General features: G+C 38.8%; 1 protein-coding gene across 3 annotated transcripts in view; it reads right to left on the reverse strand.

Annotated features, from left to right (window-relative positions):
- HCN1 (hyperpolarization activated cyclic nucleotide gated potassium channel 1) overlaps window positions 1-20,634 on the reverse strand; it is a 423,356-nt gene that overhangs the window by 67,588 nt on the left and 335,134 nt on the right. For all 3 annotated transcript variants that reach the window (XM_051853385.3, XM_008262038.5, NM_001082063.1), the window contains 1 exon segment: window positions 955-1,101. In XM_051853385.3, coding sequence (XP_051709345.1) covers window positions 955-1,101 — 147 coding nt within the window.

The following is a 20,634-nucleotide window of genomic DNA, read 5'->3' on the forward strand; positions in this document are numbered from 1 at the left end:
AAAGGAAAGAACCAAAGTGAGAATGCAAAAGAGCTGAAACATTAGCTTAAGCAGTCTATATTGAATTTATTTTTAGTGTGAAGATTGATTTTTTTGAGAAGAAAGGCAATCAGCTTGGGTACATAAAATATTAATCTGACACAGGTGTTTTAAGGGGTAGTTAGATAAAAACCTCAAAGGTTGGAAGGCAAACTAAGGGATAGTGCAGATAATATACTTGAGCAGCCTTAGGCTTGGATGACGGCAGAGGAGAAGCAAGCAAGGAAGGAGGTGTGGCATGAATGTTCCAGCATTTGGTGATGATATGTGCAACTATTAGACAGACAAGATTCCAAATAAAACTGAAGCTTTATATCCCAAGTTTACCTCAGAGAATGAATGCAAACTTTATGAACAGACTTTAAATAAGAAAGACTTAATAATGGAAGACAGTGATTTCATGAGATAGCTTACTGTATTCATGTATGTTTGGCCAAGGGGGATATCATGTAGTTTTTGGAATGGAAAGAAGATGCAAGGCAAAGAGACATTACTGATGTTATGAAGTGTTTTAATGAGGTAATAGCAAATGAATTGCTCATGGAAGATCAGTTTGTGATCAGGGTTCAAGAGATGATCAATAAAAAAGGAAGGGAGAGAGTAGAATTCAAAAACAAGAAAAACAGTTCAGGAAGCATAAGCCAGTGGAATACTGGGTAGATATGGACAATGAGGTCATAAGAAGGAAGTCTGAGAACCAGTGATGGAAAACAGAATGGTTCTGAGAGTCATAATTCATAGAACATTACATAATGCATTAAAAAGCAATTAAAAGCCTTTATACAAGAAATACTTAAAGGAGAATAAGGTCAAAAGTTATCTTCTCATTTAGTTCAGATTTTTTTTTACAGAATTTCTCATGAAAAGAGAAAATAATGATCATGTGTGATGGAGATTGAAGAAAATAATCCTTACCTCTCTCAGAGGATCATTCAGTTCATTGAGAATATTTTCCTCATCAAAGATTTTGCCTTGATATCTGTGTTCATAGTAATCATGTATCTTCTGACGCATATCAGCTGGTAACTTATGGAATGACATGTATTGTTCTACTTGCTTATACTGCAAGAAGAGGAAAAATAAAATTAGGAAACATCATTAGGCTATATGAAAAATTATTCAATACTCTGATGTACCATATGCACTAACATTTGAATACTCAGTAACAATTAAAAAAATGAGATATTAGAGTGGGCCCTTGGTGCAGTGGTTAAGGTGCCTCGTGGGATGCCCGCCTCCCTTACTGGAGCGCCTGGCTCTGCTCCTGCTAATATGTACACTGGGAAGCAGCAATAATGTCCTAAGAACTGGGTCCCTGCTACATGGGGGACCAGGATTGGGCTGTGGCTCATGGCTTTGGACTCACCTAGCCCCAGCAGTTGGAGGCATTTGGGGAGTGAACCCATGGATGGGAGATCTGTCTGTCTCACTTTGTCTCTGGCTTTCAGATAAATGAAAATAATAATAATAATAATAAAAATAATAATCCCTTTAAGAGGAAGGAAGTCATGTGCTAGGTTCTACTCCATCCATTCTGTGGTGCATATACAAAGCATTTGATTTCGGTAGCCATTTCCTATAAAGAAATAAGATACCATGGAGAGGAGGCATGAAACGATTTCAGAATGAACTTAAGGGCATAGTTCTAAAGAGCCAGTGACTGATATAAGGAAAAAAAAATGTAATCCTATATTTCTTTACTTGAGTTCTAAAAGTATGAAGTCATAATTTGGCTCTTCATTTGGAGGAAAAATCTCATACTTCTGATAGTGCAAAAGTTTTATCTTAGATCTTCCAGCAAAGGATCAGAACCTAATTAAATTTTGAATCTAGAGGCAAGAGAGCTTGGCATCTGTTTGCAAATCATAGATACGTTAAGCAACACAGATGCCCTAACAGTACTGAGAACTCAGAGAATATGTCAGGCTTCCAATTTAGGATATAGGAGAGTATCAGAGTGAGACAAGAGCTACATAATTTTATAGTTGTAGGTTAACTCAGATGTTGAACTTTACTCTGGCAAGAGAGTGTTAAACTTAATTTACAAAACCTGAGGATGTGTTTGCTTCATGGGAATGCAGATGTTTAGGTTTAATCCTAGATATGATTCTATTTTTAAGATTAATTTATTTTCATGAAACATGGGGTAGGGGTGTTGTAGGAGGAGGGAGAGAAATCTGTCATCCACTCGTCCACTCCTGAATTAGCTACAATGGCTGTGACTGGCCCAAGCCAAAACCAGGATGTTGGAGTGTCATATGGGTTTCCCACACGGACGGCAGAAGTTAAGGTGCTTGGGCCATCTTCTTTTGCTTTCCAAGGCCCATTAATAGGGAGCTGGATAGAAAGCAGAGCAGCCAGGACTCCAACCTTTGCTCAGATATGGGATGCCAGCATCGTATCCAGCAGCTGAGCTCACTATCCCACAATTTTCTTTTGATGTGCCTGCCTTTTTATATTTAAATACATATACATATACAAAGAGAAGTGTGAATTATTACCAAAGAGGCTATAGAAAGTGAAGACCTGTGAGATCAAAACTTGTGTTTTACAAAGATCCCCAGATGGGTCATGTACACATTCAAGCTTGGGAAGCTTTCTACAGTTGTTTCAATGCAGGTTGTCATAAGATCATCCTTTGTGAAAACTGAATTAGATACTCAAAAATTAGTTCATTGTGCAAATGGTAGAATTGAGCACAAATAGAAAAGCAAGTGGTAAAACTGAATAAAGACACTGGGATAAAAGTCTTCCCTCAAATAAAGCACACTTGATATATGTGGAAATTTTCCTGAAAACAGAAGATTGAATAGAAGATCTAGACGTTCTGACTCCTTGTGAATAATGATTATATATCTTTAATTTTTTCTTGCATACTTGCACACATTTATGTTGTTTGGACACTCCCATTTGGAGATTAGTGTCCTCCAAGAAATACCACTTTGACACAAGATTCCTTAATTTGATAACCATATTGCCCCCAAGGTACTTAACACATGCAGGTGTGGGCACTGTGGCACAGTCGGTTCAGTCACCATTTGGGATGCCCTCATCCCATATTGTACCACTTGTTCGAGTCACGGGTTCTTGGTTTCCAATCTAGTTCCCTGCTAGTGTACCTGGGAAGCAGTAGATCATAATACTTGAGTTCTTACTGTCCACATGGGATGCTTGGGTGGAATTCCTGGCACCTGGCTTTGGCCTGGCCAGGCCCTGGCATTTGTGGTCATTTGGAGAGTGAATCAGCAGATGGAGTCTTTCTCTCTTTCTCTCTCTGTCCCCATTTTTGTAACTTGAATTTCAAATAAATGAACAAATAAATCTTAAATCCTGCATACCTATGTACATCTGTCTGAGTCAACTTGATTATGATGCAGTAATTAGAGTGTAGGCACAAAAGCATCACTGTCATTATGTACAAGCTGTTTCTAGTACACAGTGAAGAATAAGTGCATTACTTTTCCCTGCAGCACTCAAAACCGGCATGTCTACCTTGTCGCTCCCCCTCTTCGTGGAGGAACGACACAAGACCCTGCGCTGTTCTTTCGTCTGCTCGGCCCTCCCCGGGTTTGCTGCTGGTTCTTCCCGGGTTGGCTACTATCCCTTCCACCTCCGTGGAAGGGCAGTTCCCCCTGGCCACATTCCCCACTTCCGCAGGGGAGCGGCACACCGCCGGCCGGCTCTTCTCGGGGGCTGCACGGGTTCCCTTAGATGTTCCCCTTAGATGTTCCTGGTGAATGCCGTCTCTCTCCTCCTTTATAGTCCTCCTCCGCCAATCCTAACTCGGCTGCCCACACGCCGAGTACGCTGCTCTCCTCCAATCAGGAGCAAGTCCTACAGTTTATTGGTTGAACTGGAGGCAGCTGCGTAGAAGCTGTTTTCTCCTCTCCCAGCACCATATTGTGGGAGAGCAGATGCATAGAATAAGTCTTAATTCCAGTAACAGTATAGTCCGAGTTGCTCCCCACAGATCCCCCTTTCTTTTTATTTTTTGGCGTTGATACGCGCCTGTCTTCGGTGTCCCGCGGCACACACTCTGCTCTGCTTGCTAGAGTTGCCACAGGTTCTTACAAGTCCTATCAATCAGGCAAACCGAATCCAGGTCCTCTCTTCGCCATGTTGTGAGGAGGTTTTTAGGCGCTGATGCGTGCCTGTGTTCGGTGCCCCGCAGCGCATGCTCTGCTCTGCCTGCAGGGGCTTACAAGCCCTAACAATCAGGCAAACCGAATCCAAGCCTTCTCATTGCCATATTGTGGGGAGGCTTATTGGTGTTGATTCGTGCCTATCTTCGGTGACCTGCAGCTCATACTCTGGTCGAGCTGCTTGCTGGTGCTTACCGCCTTAAATCAGGCAGACCGAATCCAAGCCTCCTAATTGTTATATTGTGGGGAAGCCTTACTGATGTTAATTCGTGCCTGTCTTCGGTGACCTGCGGCGCATAAGCTGCTAGCCGCCCAGGTGCTCATCGCCTCACTTAATCAGGCAGACCGAATCCAAACTTTCTCGTTGCCATGTTGAGGGGAGGCCTTTCTATTTCTCTATTTCTCTATCTCCGGGCATTCCTATTTCTCCCATTTTACTTCTATCTCCCAGCATTCTTATTTCTTCTCATTTTATTTCTAAACTTCTATTTCTCTTATCCCTGCAGCTTCCCGGCGCCTCGCCCTGACGGCAGCTTCATGGCTCCGCGCAGCTTCCCGGCGCCTCGCCCCGCCCCGAGGCTGCTTCTCGGCGCCTCGCCGGCTCTGAGCCGCTTCAGCCTCTCTCATCTGCACGGCTCGGCTTTGCGCGGCTTGGCTTCGCGCGCTCCGCGGTCTCCACGCCTTTCGTGTCTGCACCACGGCCTCGCGCCAGCCCCGTTCCCTATCTATTCACGCCCCGTGCTCTCTCTGCACGCGGCGGCTTCCGCGAGTAACACAGCGTAGCTTACGTGTCCGCCACTAGCATTCAATCTAAGTTCCCCGGGCTAGCCTGGCGAATTCAACCCAGCTTACGTCTCCGCCCCACGGTTTGGCTTCCCGTCCTTTGCTCCCCGGGCTAATCAGACGGATCCCAATCTGGCTCACGTTTCAGCTTCTGGTTTCAACTTTTCGCCCCCTATTCCCGGGCTAACTTGAGAATCCCAAAGTGGCTTTCGTGTCCGCCTTGGCCTGCCCCCCACGGCTTCAATTTCCCTAACATTTTTCTCTACCCGGTATGTTTCCCTAAGTTTTCTTCCAACAATATTCCTCCCTCATTTCTCCTGGCCTCTCCCCACAGTCCGCGTCCGAGTCTGTTTGTTCTAGCTTTCACTTTCGCTTTCGACCTTAGAGATTTCTCCCAGCTTCCCCCCGTAGTCCGTATCTGAGTCTATGCCTAGGCTTTCAATAGCTTCTTCCAGCACCCTTTTCGTCCGGCTTTTCCCTAGGCTGTTTGCTAGTCTCTCTCTCCGATATTTTCCCTAGGCTGTTTGCTAGTCTCTCTCTCCGATATTTTCCTGCTTCTTCCCGTTTCTTCCCTCCTAGGTTTCCTATCCGTCCTAGATTTCCTATCCGAGTCAGGTTTCCTATCCGAGTCACGGCACCATTATGTCGCTCCCCGTCTTCATGGGGGAACAACACTAAACCCTGCCTAGGCTTCATATCCGAGTCACGGCACCATTATGTCGCTCCCCCTCTTCGTGGAGGAACGACACAAGACCCTGCGCTGTTCTTTCGTCTGCTCGGCCCTCCCCGGGTTTGCTGCTGGTTCTTCCCGGGTTGGCTACTATCCCTTCCACCTCCGTGGAAGGGCAGTTCCCCCTGGCCACATTCCCCACTTCCGCAGGGGAGCGGCACACCGCCGGCCGGTTCTCTCTGGGGCTGCACGGGTTCCCTTAGATGTTCCCCTTAGATGTTCCTGGTGAATGCCGTCTCTCTCCTCCTTTATAGTCCTCCTCCGCCAATCCTAACTCGGCTGCCCACACGCCGAGTACGCTGCTCTCCTCCAATCAGGAGTAGGTCCTACAGTTTATTGGTTGAACTGGAGGCAGCTGCGTAGAAGCTGTTTTCTCCTCTCCCAGCGCCATATTGTGGGAGAGCAGATGCATAGAATAAGTCTTAATTCCAGTAACAGTATAGTCCGAGTTGCTCCCCACATACCTCACTCAGCGTGCTTCTGCAGCCACTTCTTGAGACCTGTGACTCAATCTCCCCGGCCCCTCATGCAGCTGCTCAACAGAAAAGAGAGCTCACTGGCTCTCTCTACAAGACTGCCAAGCAGCAAACAGCTGGACTAGAAAATTCCATCTTTATTTCTGGATACCTCTGTTATATCTTGTTTTTATTTCTGGCAAAAACCAAACAAATGAAAAAAAAAACAAAACAGTAATGGGGCATGTGATATACTGTTTAGGGTCTGAAACCCCACTAGAGACTCCCAGTGACAGTTTCTGCGTTAGTGTGAAACTAGCCTGCCCAGTTTTAAGAGTCTGCTTTGACAATTTTAAAGAGCCATTGAGAGCTCTGTGGGCGAGCTCTCCCCAGACCAACATTTCTTGCCTAGATCTTGGCAGTTCAAGCCAGAGGCTAAGCATTCTCCAAATGCCCAAAGTTTGAGCCCATGGGAAACTCATGCAGTGGAAAGACTCTGGAAACTCTGACGTCTGTATTCTTATTCTCTTGCTGCAGTGTATCCTTTGATTTAAATAAATGCTTTCTATAAGTATACTGCATGATTCTTGTTGGTTCTGCAAATATTTAGACTTCAGAAAACAATCAAACACCTTGAATAACAAGACTGCCACAGCTTTGGCACTCACTGCCTAAATGACTTAAGTGCTATCACTTTGCTTCAAATAAATCATTTATCTTTCTTTAAGATCTGTAGGTCTGAAGTTATCTCTGCTTACTTTCCTCAAAAAAAAAAAAAAAAAAAGTTTGACCAAAACAGCTTGGTGTCGTAAGAATGAGCTTTTCTGTCCCCCTACCCTGTCCCTGCCATGCACAACAGGACTTTGGGGAGAAGCACTAAAAGTCAGTATTTATTCACTTAGGGGAAATCAGTGTCTGAGCACAACAGCATACTCATCTAGGGAAAATACATTCTGCCCTTTCTTCATCTCTGCAATTGGAAAGCTAATCATTGCTTAGCTAAATACAAATGTTACATATAAATTTATTTTATTTTTCTGGAAAAAGAGAAGTAGTTTAGTCCAGTTATTTTCCCTCACACATGTTATTTAACACCTCTAATCAACCATAAGTAGGTGTTTGAATGAGCTTCCTTGTTCTTTCAGACTAAGTTCTAAGATAATTTCCTGTGATTTACTTGTATTAAGTAAAGTTCAATGTTTGAATCTATGTGACTTATTTTAACTATACCTCAATACATAATAATTACTGATTTAACAAATATTATTTTTGTGTGCCAATGGATCTCAAAGCATAGTTACCAAATTCCCAGCATCACCTGCTAGAAATGTAGTTTTTATTAAAATCTCTGTTCCACACTTACTGAATCAGAAACTGTACATTTGATATCCAGCAGTCTATGTGTTAACATACTAAAATTCCAGAGCTACTATTATATATCAAGTGAAGTATTAAGATATAGGGAGGCATATTGGAAGGTCAAAGAAAATAAATTCAGCTTTTGACAATTTAAGTTTAGGATGCCTATGAAACAGCCTAATGCCATGGTACATTCTTTTTTTTTTTAAGATTTATTTATTTATTTAAGCTACAAACAGAGAGACAGAGAGAAGGGAGAATAGAGAAGGGAAGGGAAGGGGAGGGGAGGGGAAGGGAGGGGAGAGGAGGGAGGAGAGGGGAGAGACAGGGAGAGAGAGAGATTTTCCATTAGCTAGTTCACTCCCCAATTTACCACAATGGTCAGGGCTGGTCCAGGCCAAAGCCAAGATCCTAGGGCGTTACTGGGGTCTCCCAAGTGGGTGGCAGGGGCCCAAAAACTTAGCCATTTTTGCTGTTTTCCAAGGTGCATTAGTAGGGAGCTGGATCAGAAGCTGAGCATCCAGGACTTGAACCAGCACTTTGATATGGGAGGCTGGTATTGCAAGCAGCGGCTTAACCCGTTGCATCGGACTTTTTTCTCCTTTTTGCCTTACATATTTTCTTTGAGCAATCTTTCCCACTCCTATGACTTCAGTTATTTTCAATATACCACCATTCCCCAAGTCAGAGAACTCTAGTAGAGAATTCACTCTTGATCTCCAGAGTCTTATGCTCTTATTCCCTTTAAATATACATCCTTGAAACATGTCTTAAGAGCACATAGTGGCCGGCGCCGCAGCTCACTAGGCTAATCCTCCGCCTTGCGGCGCCAGCACACCTGGTTCTAGTCTGGGTCGGGGCGCTGGATTCTGTCCCGGTTGCCCCTCTTCCAGTCCAGCTCTCTGCTGTGGCCCGGGAGTGCAGTGGAGGATGGCCCAAGTGCTTGGGCCCTGCACCCCATGGGAGACCAGGAGAAGCACCTGGCTCCTGCCATAGGATCAGTGCAGTGCGCCGGCCGCGGCGGCCATTGGAGGGTGAACCAACGGCAAAAGGAAGACCTTTCTCTCTGTCTCTCTCTCACTGTCCACTCTGCCTGTCAAAAAAAAAAAAAAAGCACATAGTAGGTCTAAAATTGAAGCAAGTTCTTCCTCCATGCTTCCTCTAACCAGCAGCCTGAGCTCTCTACTTGGTTTTAACTACACCCATCACTGAATCTAGAAACCTTTAGCTTTACCACTCACATTTTTAAATCTTTATCTGTTTTGCTATTTGGGAGTAAATTTTTAACATGATTTTTTTCTGAGTAGTTTTCCTTGAAACCTGGATCAAGCATTTGTTTAAATAATGTGTATGGTTTGTTAACAATGAAGATCACACACCCATGGGATTGGAAGTGAGACTGTAGTGCTGTTAACGAGGTTCTGGATGATGCTAGTGCTGTTATTAAGTGAACCACAGTAGTAAGGAGCTAGGTTCCATCAGATGAGCCATTTGTTCTCTTATAACATCAAGTGCAACAAATATTTCCCAGGCACTGGCTCTTTGCTCAAAAGCATAATTTATGATTGAATTGCTAGTATTCTCTATCAGACTATAGCTTTTTGAAAATGTTCAATAACTGATTAATGTGTTCTCAAATATTTTCAATGTAATCTATGTTGTTTAGTCTTTATTGAGAGCTAGCTTTCAAGCACTTTTTAAAAGTTCTAGGAAAAATATCATTTTCTTTAAGTTCAAATATATATGTAAAACATTTAATCTGATTAATCTATTTTATAAGACTGCTAATGATTAAATACAGACAAAGAAAAACACTTTTTCATTGTCAAAAAGTGCCTGGGCTTCTTTTTCCCCAAAGGAGGATAATATTCTCCTTTGAAAGACCGTTAACTTAATTAATGAAATTCTAACTTAAACATATTTTCATTTAAATTTTTTGAAATTAGATGGTGAAGTAGACTATTTCCTAAACTACGACAGCAAATACTCCTAAATCTAAAGGATAACTGTACTAGCCTATTCTTGAGTGCTGTTTCTTAGAGTGCAAGCTGACTGAGTTTGGAGTGATTAAAAATGGTGTAACTACATTATATAGTTAGGTGGAGTTTATTTTCACATTGTATTGTGTGTGTGTGTATGTGTAATTTTTCAGTGAAAAGTTTCATGTTTACTTATGTTGAACCTCTACTGGGAAGATATCTTCACTCTGCAATAAGTAAGCTTTTTAAAAATAATGTATTCCTGGAGCACACAATGCGGTGTAGTGTGTTAAGCTGTCACTGGGGACATCTCATCCACATTCCATGTCGGAGTACAGGTTTGAGTCCAATATCCTCTATTTACAATCCAGCTTCTGGTTAATGAACCGGGGGGTGGCAGGTGATAACCCAATACTTGGGAGATCCAATGGAGTTCCTAGCTCCGGGCTTCGACCAGGCAGTGCTCAACTGCGGCAGGTATTATGGGATGAATCAACAGATGAAATTTCTCTCTCTCAATCTTTATCCTCCCTCCCTTTCAAGTCAATAAATATAATAAGCATTTAAAACTAAAAAAATTAAAATATTGTGTTCCCAATATCCTTTTTCCATATCCCCAACCAACTTTTTAAGCTTCTAGTGATATGTGATGAATTATTTATGTAAGTTGTGTATATATAAATGCACTGAAAAGATTAACACCTTGAAACAAGATGTTTAAATATCTCCGATAGCGGCTGGCTTTGTGGCTGGCCTGTGACATCAGCCTCCCATATAGGCATTGGTTCAAGTCTGTCTGCTCCACTTCCAATCCAGCTCCCTGCTAATGCACCTGAAAAAGCAGCAGAAAATGGCCCAAGTCCTTGGGCCCCTGCACCCACGTGAGAGACGTGGAAGAAGCTGATAGCTCCTGGCTTCAGTCTGATCTAGACCTGGCTGTTGTGGCCATTTAGCGAGTAGACCAACAGATGAAAGATCTCTCTCTGTCTCTCTCTAACTCCGTCCTTCAAATAAACAGAATAAATCTTTATACACACACACACACACACACACACACATATATGAGATACTGTTTCTTTTTTTGTCAAAACATTTCTTAGCATTAATAATAGCTTGATATACATTTGTAAGTCTCTAGTTTGTTTTCAAAACAACTGACTTATAGCATTGTTTATGGCTTTCCAAGTCTAAAGCAACTGAATGTCTGAGGATACACACAATTACAAAGAGTAAATGTCATCTGGAGAAGAATTAAAAGAAAACAGTGAATTAATGACTCACCAGCAATTCATCATGGAGAACAACACATCTGATGCAAATAGCATCTTATACAATACTTAACTTTTGCCCTCCTTTGGAGTAATTTGTTTTTCAAAAGCAAACAATGCTAACAAAGATATTCCCTTAGTACCAATGAAAATTATGATTTTCCTTATTGCACAGTATACACCAAGTTAAATGAATGTTATTGTACTTGTAGTCTTATAAAAGTGTTATTAGGAAGCAATAAAGCTGCATGCACATATGTAAGCATAATTAACCAAAATCCATGCTTCAGATTCAAGTATTGATTTGTGTCTGTCTCATCATGAAACAATTTAAATTCCTATGTTATTCTAATGGGGAAAGTTCCATTATATGATCACTATAATAACCTTTGTTAAGTACCTGCCAAAAGTAATAAGATGTTATTAGAAGAAAGTGCTAGGTATAAAACTGTGGAATGAGGAAAAACATGCTCTTGATTTTGGTTTAAGTTAAAAATAAGTATTTTTAATTAATATTCATATGTGGAGAACTGATTTATTTTAAAAGAAATATATATACACAAGTATGTATGTATTTTTATATATACATATCAGCATATAGGATTATGATTTCTAAAGGAAGTTTTTATGTGTGACAAAAACTTAACAAGAATAATTTGAACAGGCAATGATTAATTAGTATTTATCATCAAGCCTTTGAATACAATCATGCCAAGGGAAAGTGAATATTTTCAGAAACTCATGCATGGGATTTATAAAAGTAAATGTATCTATACTCCCTCAATTCAAGTATGAAATTAATAGTCCCTGTTTGATCTAAATCCAATATGCAACTGGTTTTTCATAACTAAACTCTATTAATTTCCAAAACATATTTCCTGAAGTAATGAGAGAAAATGAAAAACTTACTATAAACCTAGCATGAATTATTAAGTATTTAATTAATTTAGACCCATTCTTCAAGGGAAAAAAAAACAACCTTGTCAGGGAAACATGTTAGTAATGGTTGACAGCAACTGCTTACCAGAAAATCAGGGACCTAGTACAAGATCAGTTGTTTTAGATACAACATGAAGGTGAGTCAAATCAAATGTGTTATTAAGCAAGGGGTAAGTCTGTTGTTATTTGCATATTAAATGTGGAAGTGGCACAAAACAAGAACATCTGTGAAATATGGCCAATAAATTCAACTACAAAAGGTTAAGAAATTTAAGTATTTACATAAACATTAATATTTTAAATAAGAAGGGACAAGAAAATATTTTTTGTCTTCCAAATATCTCGAAATTAGAGATCTCTGCACTCCACAACTGAAATATTGCTAGCAGCTTTAGAACTGTGGTTCTAAATCATTCTCAACACCTTCCCTTCATGGCCAGAGTTCACAGAACCTACTGAATGTAACAATCTTTTTCTGGATTATCATGGTAATCTTTATCAACAACGTGTTCTATTCTACACATAATGAGGTAGTTTTTACCTGGATAGTTTCATTTCTGAGTTGCTTTATCTTAGGGCTTCCATTTAACTTAATCTCTCATTTCATAGCTTAGAGCACTGGTTTCTACATCAAATTTTCCTTGCCATCAGTTGCTGGTGTTTAACTTTTTTCTTTGTGATTTAATGCATTTTTCACCGTAGGGATCTATTTTGCACACACTCACCTACAACCTAACTTTGGAGCCTTAGTTGTCAGACTGCTCAAACTGACCTACAGCGAAGTTCTTGTGTGTTTTTGGTAAAACCAGTAATAAAAATGTTGTTATATATTGAAAAATGTTATATATTTGAGAAGTTACAAAATTCAAACAGTCCTTTTATCTCTATGTTGACATCTATTTCCATAAGACTCGGTGATGTTTGTAAGTTTAATTGCTTCTGCCTTCTGTATTTACTCTTAGGAATAATTGTTGGCATAATCTCTGAAAGTCACTGATATAGAAGATAATAAATCAGCTAATTTTAAGAAATGATATTCCTTTTCAATGTACATGCAGCAAGTCCTACCCATTAATGAATTATGTATATAAAGAAGACCCCAAGGACTTTTGAAGTACCATCTGTGCCAACCAAGGCGATTCACTTATACTTAATATATAAAGAGGCATTCAGAGCTGAAGGGCACCACAGAGATAATTGTTTGCAATCCTCTCATTTCACACATGAGAAAAAGAAGCCCAGAGTGGCAAATTCATTTTCAAAAGTCTTCATATCGAGTTAGTAGGTGTCAGGAATGAAGCCTGGTCTCCAAATTCCTAATGCAGTCTTTTTCATCATATTCATGGTCACCTTACTCTTCCACATGTTTTATTATTTGATTTTTATAAATCCCTGAGTCAAGTTTTTATATCCCTGCTAACTATAATAATTAATAACATACAGAACAAATTTATTTTATGATTTTAGGTAAAGAAACATTTAAAAAAATGTGTGTGGGAAGGGAGAACTATTCCCTTCTAGAGCATTAGTGTGTGTTTCATCTGAACATGAACACGAACCTGGAGCCGGGTCACATCAAAACACTCAAGGGTCTTCAAAAATTTGATGGAAAAATGCATATTATAAAAAAACTGTGTGCAATTTTTCAAATTTTCTTATACAGAAATGAATTTATCTTTTAATTTAACTTTTCCAAGAATGTTTGAAAATCCCTTTGTAATTTTCAGCCCTATTTGGGAGTTTAACTGTCTTTCTATGTGGAGGCTATAAATGATTTTTGTCTATCCATCTATCCATCAATCCATCAATTCACTACTAATTTCCTAATTTGGGGTCACTGGCATTTTTAAATCTTATTTACATTTTCTATGATACTGATTTTTCATCTGAACACTACTTGGAACAGTTTTCATTTCACATTTATTCTGAGACTGTATAACTAAAAAATACCATTTATGAAAAACAAAATATATATTTAATACTTTATGTTTTCATGTGTATGAAACCACATAAAAGAAAAAGAATGGCTTCAGTGAAGGCTAATATGATACAGTCCACAAAATAATTAACATTTATTTCGGGCGGTGCCACGGCTCACTTGGCTAGTCCGCCTGTGGCGCCAGCACCCGCGGTTCTAGTCCTGGTTGGGGCATCGGGTTCTAGTTGGGGTGCTGGATTCTGTCCCTGTTGCTCCTCTTCTAGTCCAGCTCTCTGCTGTGGCCCGGAAGGCAGTGGGCCCTGCACCCACATGGGAGACCAGGAGGAAGCACCTGGCTCCTGGCTTCGGATCCACGCAGTGCGCCAGCCGTAGTGGCCATTTGGGAGGTGAACCAACGGAACAAAGACCTTTCTCTCTGTCTCTCTCTCTCACTGTCTAACTCTGCCTGTCAAAAAAAAATTAATATTTATCTCTGTAATGCAAAGAAATGATGTATTTCTTGATTGTCATGAATGTCTTGTGTGTATTCTCTATATTTGCCATTTCAAGGAAAAATATATAAAAATCCTTGTTACCATAAATATATGTCAATTTATTTAGAACGTTTAGACGCACAAATATATGGAAAATTCAGAGATGTGGACAGCATCATATAACACAGACTAACCTAGGTTCTCTCATTTTATTTCTATTTCTTACTAATTTATTGAACTACTAGAGGACAGCAGACATATAACTTCATCTAAGAGATAATAATATAAACTAACAGACAGCATTATGAATTATTGCTTAATGGTAAAATAACTTTCCTTTTAGGATGATGGGAATAACTAAAAATTCACTATTTATACGGCAAAAAGCATGTAAATAGCACTGTAAATAATGAGAAGGTTTTGGAAATGAGATAGTGGTAATGTTTGCATATCATGGTAAAAAAAGTCCATTAGATTTATCTGCAGAAATATGGAAATATATTCAAGATACATTATTAATTAGAAAAGGAAGAACTTTGAGAATAAATTTGAAGATTATGAATTAGTCTTTTTAAAATCTATGGATATTTAACAAAGGCTGAAAAAAAATTCTGGAATAACTTGGGATATTGAAGCTTAGGGGGATAATAATGTTCTCAATTGCTAAGTTATTTGTTATTGAAAATATTGGCAGTATATATGTTTTTCATCCTAAATAAATGTTGTAATGGTAAATTTAATTTTATATGCATTTTACCATAAATAAAAAACAACAGGAAAACTAAGGACCCCGATTTCAGGTCCCTGACATAGTAGTTATAAGAGAACTACTAATCCCCTGTAGATGTTACGCCCTTATTAAACCTGTGCTTCTCTTTCACAAACTATGAACATAGAAACATTCTGTATTTTAGTGGCAAAGACTTATAAGTAGCAAGACAGGGTATTTTGGGGACCAAGAGAAACATCCTATGGCTTGTCCAAAGTGAGGGTAATTCCTTCACATTAAGTAAAATTAGAAAAAAAATTAAATCCCATTTTTATCTTCAAGAAAAATGTCACAGTGAGATAAGTGTACTGTGAGCACGGTAATTATTAACAGCTATCTTCAGCTGCATTGAATCATACAGTGTTTTTCATTAGAGGAGAGTTGCCATGATATTGCAAAGTTCTTTTCAAGGGCTAAAAGCTATAATACTTACAAAATTTCTTAAAACTAATTTATGTAAGAATTGCAATGATAAGGTTAGCAGGTACAGAAATGAACACAGCCTGTTAATAAGCTGTGTTAATAAGGTGGATGGCCTGCAAAACCTGATACTTTTGAAGATAGTTGAATATTTTTTCTGAAAAATCTCAGAGATTCTTGGAACTGGTGGACATCTATGCCATAATAATAAATTCAGATAAGTTTCTTCACAACATCTTGATCCGCAGGTGCCCATAAAGTCATTATAGAACATTCAGGTTAAATCAATTTTCTAATGTCTACTACAATCTGTATTCAGATGAATTATATATTATAAAGATAAGGTCATCAGAATTTTGAGACAGAATTAAAGCAAATGCTACTTAGGAACTTTGCTTATCTTCTCAGTTCTTACAATCTTATTAAATAAGATGATTAACTGTGCTGATAGAAATGACACAAAGAATTCTTCAAGACATTATACTACTTGCTGTGCTGGAGTTCAAATACCATAGTCTGAAGCTATACATTGCACACTTTCAATTATAACAACTGATTCAAATGGTTATACTAATAACATTTTTAAAATGATTTTTCAAAGTCTACAACTAAATTTAAATTCCATGACAAAACAGGAAAACTGCTAATTTTTCATCCACTTAGAATAATGTGGGTTATTTCCAGGTAATAGAAAATATCCTTCATATTTTTCAGTAACATTTTAATATTACAATATAAAGAAGATCATCAGGTTTCTTTTGTAAACCAGTATTTTTGTTTTTCATAAAAAAGAATTATATTTGAAAAGCTGGTAGTAAAAATCCATGTAACACTGTATTTATTTACATTCTAAAATAGCACAATATGGTGTACCCCGAGAAAAGTTTTATAATCCATGTACATAACCCTACCTCTGTCAATTAGCTAGGAAAAAACAACTGCTATAGAAGTTGGCCGTGAAACTTCTAAGGACACAAACCAAACAGCGACATTATTTATTCATGAACCCCTTTAGATCTCCATATAGCATTAGGTATTTTTGTGAAGTTTCTCAGAATGCCAAGTGCATTTCCTTTTAAGAATATCAAAGCATTGTGTACAAATCTCATGGGTGAATGTACTAGATTAAAAACCTCTAGAGCTATCTGAATGATGCCAATATTACACCAAAGTCAGTGAAAAACTTTGTAACAACATGAAATTGTTTAATCAAAAAAATCTTATGGAAATTGACATTCCTAATTAGGAATTCACTATGTATACAGCAAAAAGCACATAAACAGCACTGGAAACCACACACCCTTTTAATTGAAAAGTTGTTCATACTTAGATCTGTTTCCACTTGAGATTCTAGTTTACTCTAGCAAACTGGAATCCAGTGATCTATCAGGAAAGAAATGTGGCAGGAAGAAATGCTCATATATGGTTTGATCTTTTTTGAATAAAACTTTATATAAATTTCATCAATTTAGACTAATAGTTGTAGCTACAGTGAGACAATTGAATTTTAAGATCTAGTTTTTGGAGGTTGAAATAAAAATGCAAAGGTTGTTAATCAAAGTATTTCCACAACCTTATTTATTCAATATTATTTAATTTTAATTGACAAATAATAATTGTATATATTGAAGAGGTTGATCGTAAGAAATCAATATATAAAGATAAAAAAGGGTTAATGGTATATCCACCATATTAAGTAACTGTCATTTATTTTGGCTGAGAAAATTCAAAATCCTCTGTTCTGGCTATTCAGAAATAAGTGTTTTTAACATAGTTACTTTACAATGCTATACAGAACATTACAAGTTAAACTCATTAGCCACCTATGCATTTCTCCAAAACACATTGGGTTGGAAAACAAGAGAGCTGTTGTATATCTTTGCCTCTTTGTAAGTCAGATTTATGAAAATAAAACATAATTTCTTTGGACCTCAGGTTTGTCTCTGAAGTTCAAATTAAGAATAAAATTGGGAGCCGACGCTGTGGAATAGTAGGCTAAGCTTCGGCTTGTGGTGCCAGCATCCCATATGGGTGCTAGCATTGGAAGTGGCTGCTCCACTTCCAATCTAGCTCTCTACCATGGTCTGGAAAAGCAATAGAAGATGGCCCAAGTGATTGGGCCCCTGCGCCTACATGGGAGACCTGGAGGAATCTCCTGGATCCTGGCTTTGGATGGGCCCAGCTCTGGCCTTTGAGGCCATTTGGGGAGTGAGCCTAGGGATGAAAGACTTTTCTCTCTGTCTCTCCCTCTCTCTGTCTGGCTCTCAAATAAATAAATAATTCCACAAAAGGAGAAAAGAAACAATAAAATGAGTAAAATCATCGAAAGTGTATTGTGATACATTAGGTTAATATGGGTGCTGCACATTGCTATTGGATGGATCAGCAGTTTTGAGTTCCAGCTACAGTAGTTTAGATCCAGCTCCCTGGTAATGCACCTATGGTAACAGCAGATGATGGCCCAAGTGCTTGGGCCCCTGCCACCAATGTAGGAGACCAGGATGGAGTTCCAGGCTCCTAGTTTCAGCGTGGCCCAGCCCCAGCCACTCAACCAGTTGAAGAGTGAATCAGCATATGGGAAATCTCCCTCTCTCTTTCTGTCTCTGCCTCCCTCTTTTTCTATCACTTTGCCTTTCAAATAAAATGAACAATTCTTTTTAAAACACAGTAAAATAAGGATACCTGAACAGGAAAGCCATCATTCTCTGCACTGAAAACATTAAAAATTTATGTTGAGAGCACTTAAGCTAAGAAAATATTTTTTATTACTGTTGCCTATATAGCATCAATTGTCTCAATGATAATTTAGCAACTAATGTAGAAATTCTAGTATTGGTGAGCCCTGTGCATATCATATTCAAAATGCTATTTTCTTTCTTCTGATTCTTTAGCATGTATGGATTTAGATTATGGTTAATATCTTAAATGTGGGCTGAAAATGAGTTACCATTTACAATGTTTTACAAAATAAATATGGTGGTTTCCTATTCTTTAAGTTAGATTTTGTTAGATTTTTCAGATTGCTAATAGAAGGAATAGTGACAATAACCGGATAAAGTTTATTAATTTTTTGAAGCTGATCATCTGAATGACTTGTAAAAAGAAGAGAATATTGAATTTTAGATTACTCCAACATATAACATCCTGGAGCTTGCATGACTGGGAGGCTATAATTCTGTTGCCAAGACGTCAGGAAGCATGAGTCATTCAATGAGGGAACAAAGTGTTCTAGTAAGAAAAACTTCCAGGCAATTAAGGCTTTTACCTTTTCTCCTCTTAAAAACATTTTAACATATTTCAGCATAATCATATCAACTGTGGATTTTCCTGATGTTTAAAGAATGCTTACCGCCATGTTACAGTATGTTTCAGTGGTTATCAAAATTCCTATGTTTAAAATATTTGAAATACTTGGTAAAAATTGTGGAGAAATTAAATGGTAAATGCAATTAAGAATAAAGGGTCAAGTTTGAGAGAACTGGAAATAAAATTCCACACTGATCATTTTCTTCTTGAGTATCAAGGTGTCATGTGGCTGCTGGGAATGACCTCATTCTGTCCTGGATACAGCCCTTCTATGGTTCTGTGTCTTTTCACCTCTGACCGTACAAGTGACCCCATCTTCTCTAGTTTCTTGGAACAGCTCAGCTCTACACTCCACTTACCAGATCACAAGCAAAACTGAAGTAACTCTCATTGTAGGAAATATGTGTTATCAACTGATCACAGTTTGGTGGAACACACAACAAGGGTTGGGAGTCCTTCAATCAGAGCCTTATCTAACTCAGTTGAAAGAGACATGAAAGGTTGTGCCACCAGTGGTGCAATTTTTTTCTTTAAATATTTACTGATTTCCTTGAAAGGCATTATGACAAAGGGAGGAACAGAGAGAGAGAGAGAGAGAGAGAGAGAGAGAGATCTTCCATCCACTGGTTCATTTGAAGCCAGAAGCCAGAAATTCCATCTTGACTCTTCCACATAGATGTCAGGAGCCTGACTACTCAGACGATCCTCCAGTGCTTTCTCAGACTCATTAGCAGGGAGCTGGATCTGAAGCAGAACAGCTGGAACTTGAACAGGCCCTCTGATACTGGATGGAATGCTGGTTACAAGCCTAACCTGCTGGGCCAGAATAACAGCCCCAGTGCTGACTTTTTAGTTGCTAAATATTTTATTTACCATTTTTCCTTTCCTTTCCTGATCTTGCTTGTAGATTTTTTTTTTGGTATTTCTTAATATGTTTCTATCTTTAATAGTTCTGACTCTGCTTCCAATTTTGTGGGTTTTTTCTTTTTTCCCAGTACCATCAGGGGGAGGGGTTTGGTTTGGAGATATTGTTTATAGCAAGGTGACCTCCAAATATGTGAGATATTTCTAGAAATAACAAAAAACTGATTCAGTGCTCTAATGATAAACCCACCACTTGAAAGTTGAATAAAAAAGTCACCACATTAATATGTAATTTAGTACTTATGTTCTCATGAGATGAAATAATTGAAATATTCTGCTCATATTATATTCATTTAATAGACATCTTGGATTCTCTTTAAATATCAATTAATAAAGCTATAATGCTAAAATTGAAGATCATTTTATTAAATATGCTGCTAATATTTTAGTAGAGGCTTTTTTTCAATTGCTGAAGTTTCCAAATTTTATAATAACTTAGGTAGTAGTATAGTGAGAGATATTTTAAAATGAACATACTATTCTAAGATAATTTCACTCAACATGATTTTTTTTTTTGACAGGCAGAGTGGACAGTGAGAGAGAGAGACAGAGAGAAAGGTCTTCCTTTGCCATTGGTTCACCCTCCAATGGCTGCCGCGGCCGGCGCACTGCAGCTGGTGCACTGCGCTGATCCGATGGCAGGAGCCAGGTACTTATCCTGGTCTCCCATGGGGTGCAGGGCCCAAGCACTTGGGCCATCCTCCACTGTACTCCCTGGCCACAGCAGAGAGCTGGCCTGGAAGAGGGGCAACCGGGACAGAATCCGGCGCCCCGACCGGGACTAGAACCCAGTGTGCCGGCGCCACAAGGCGGAAGATTAGCCTAGTGAGCCGCGGCGCCGGCCTCAACATGATTTAATCAATGAATGCTGAATGTGATCCTGTGTCTTATACTATAATATAAATATATGTTTGCCTCTGATAAGTAAAATATTCATGTGGTCAGATTAAAAAGCTAAAAATATTTTGAACCAGAGTGGTTTACAGTTGCTTGATTTGTCTATCAAAATTTGAATTTGTATTTCAAATTCAGACTATCAATACATTCATGTTCAAAATTCAAGAGTTCTTACCACATTTTAAAGAAAGATTCTGACTTCTGAAAGTGTA

Source organism: Oryctolagus cuniculus, chromosome 14 (genome assembly GCF_051225735.1).
Source record: "Oryctolagus cuniculus isolate XC-2025 breed Fujian yellow rabbit chromosome 14, ASM5122573v1, whole genome shotgun sequence".
NCBI classification, from domain to species: Eukaryota; Metazoa; Chordata; class Mammalia; order Lagomorpha; family Leporidae; genus Oryctolagus; species Oryctolagus cuniculus.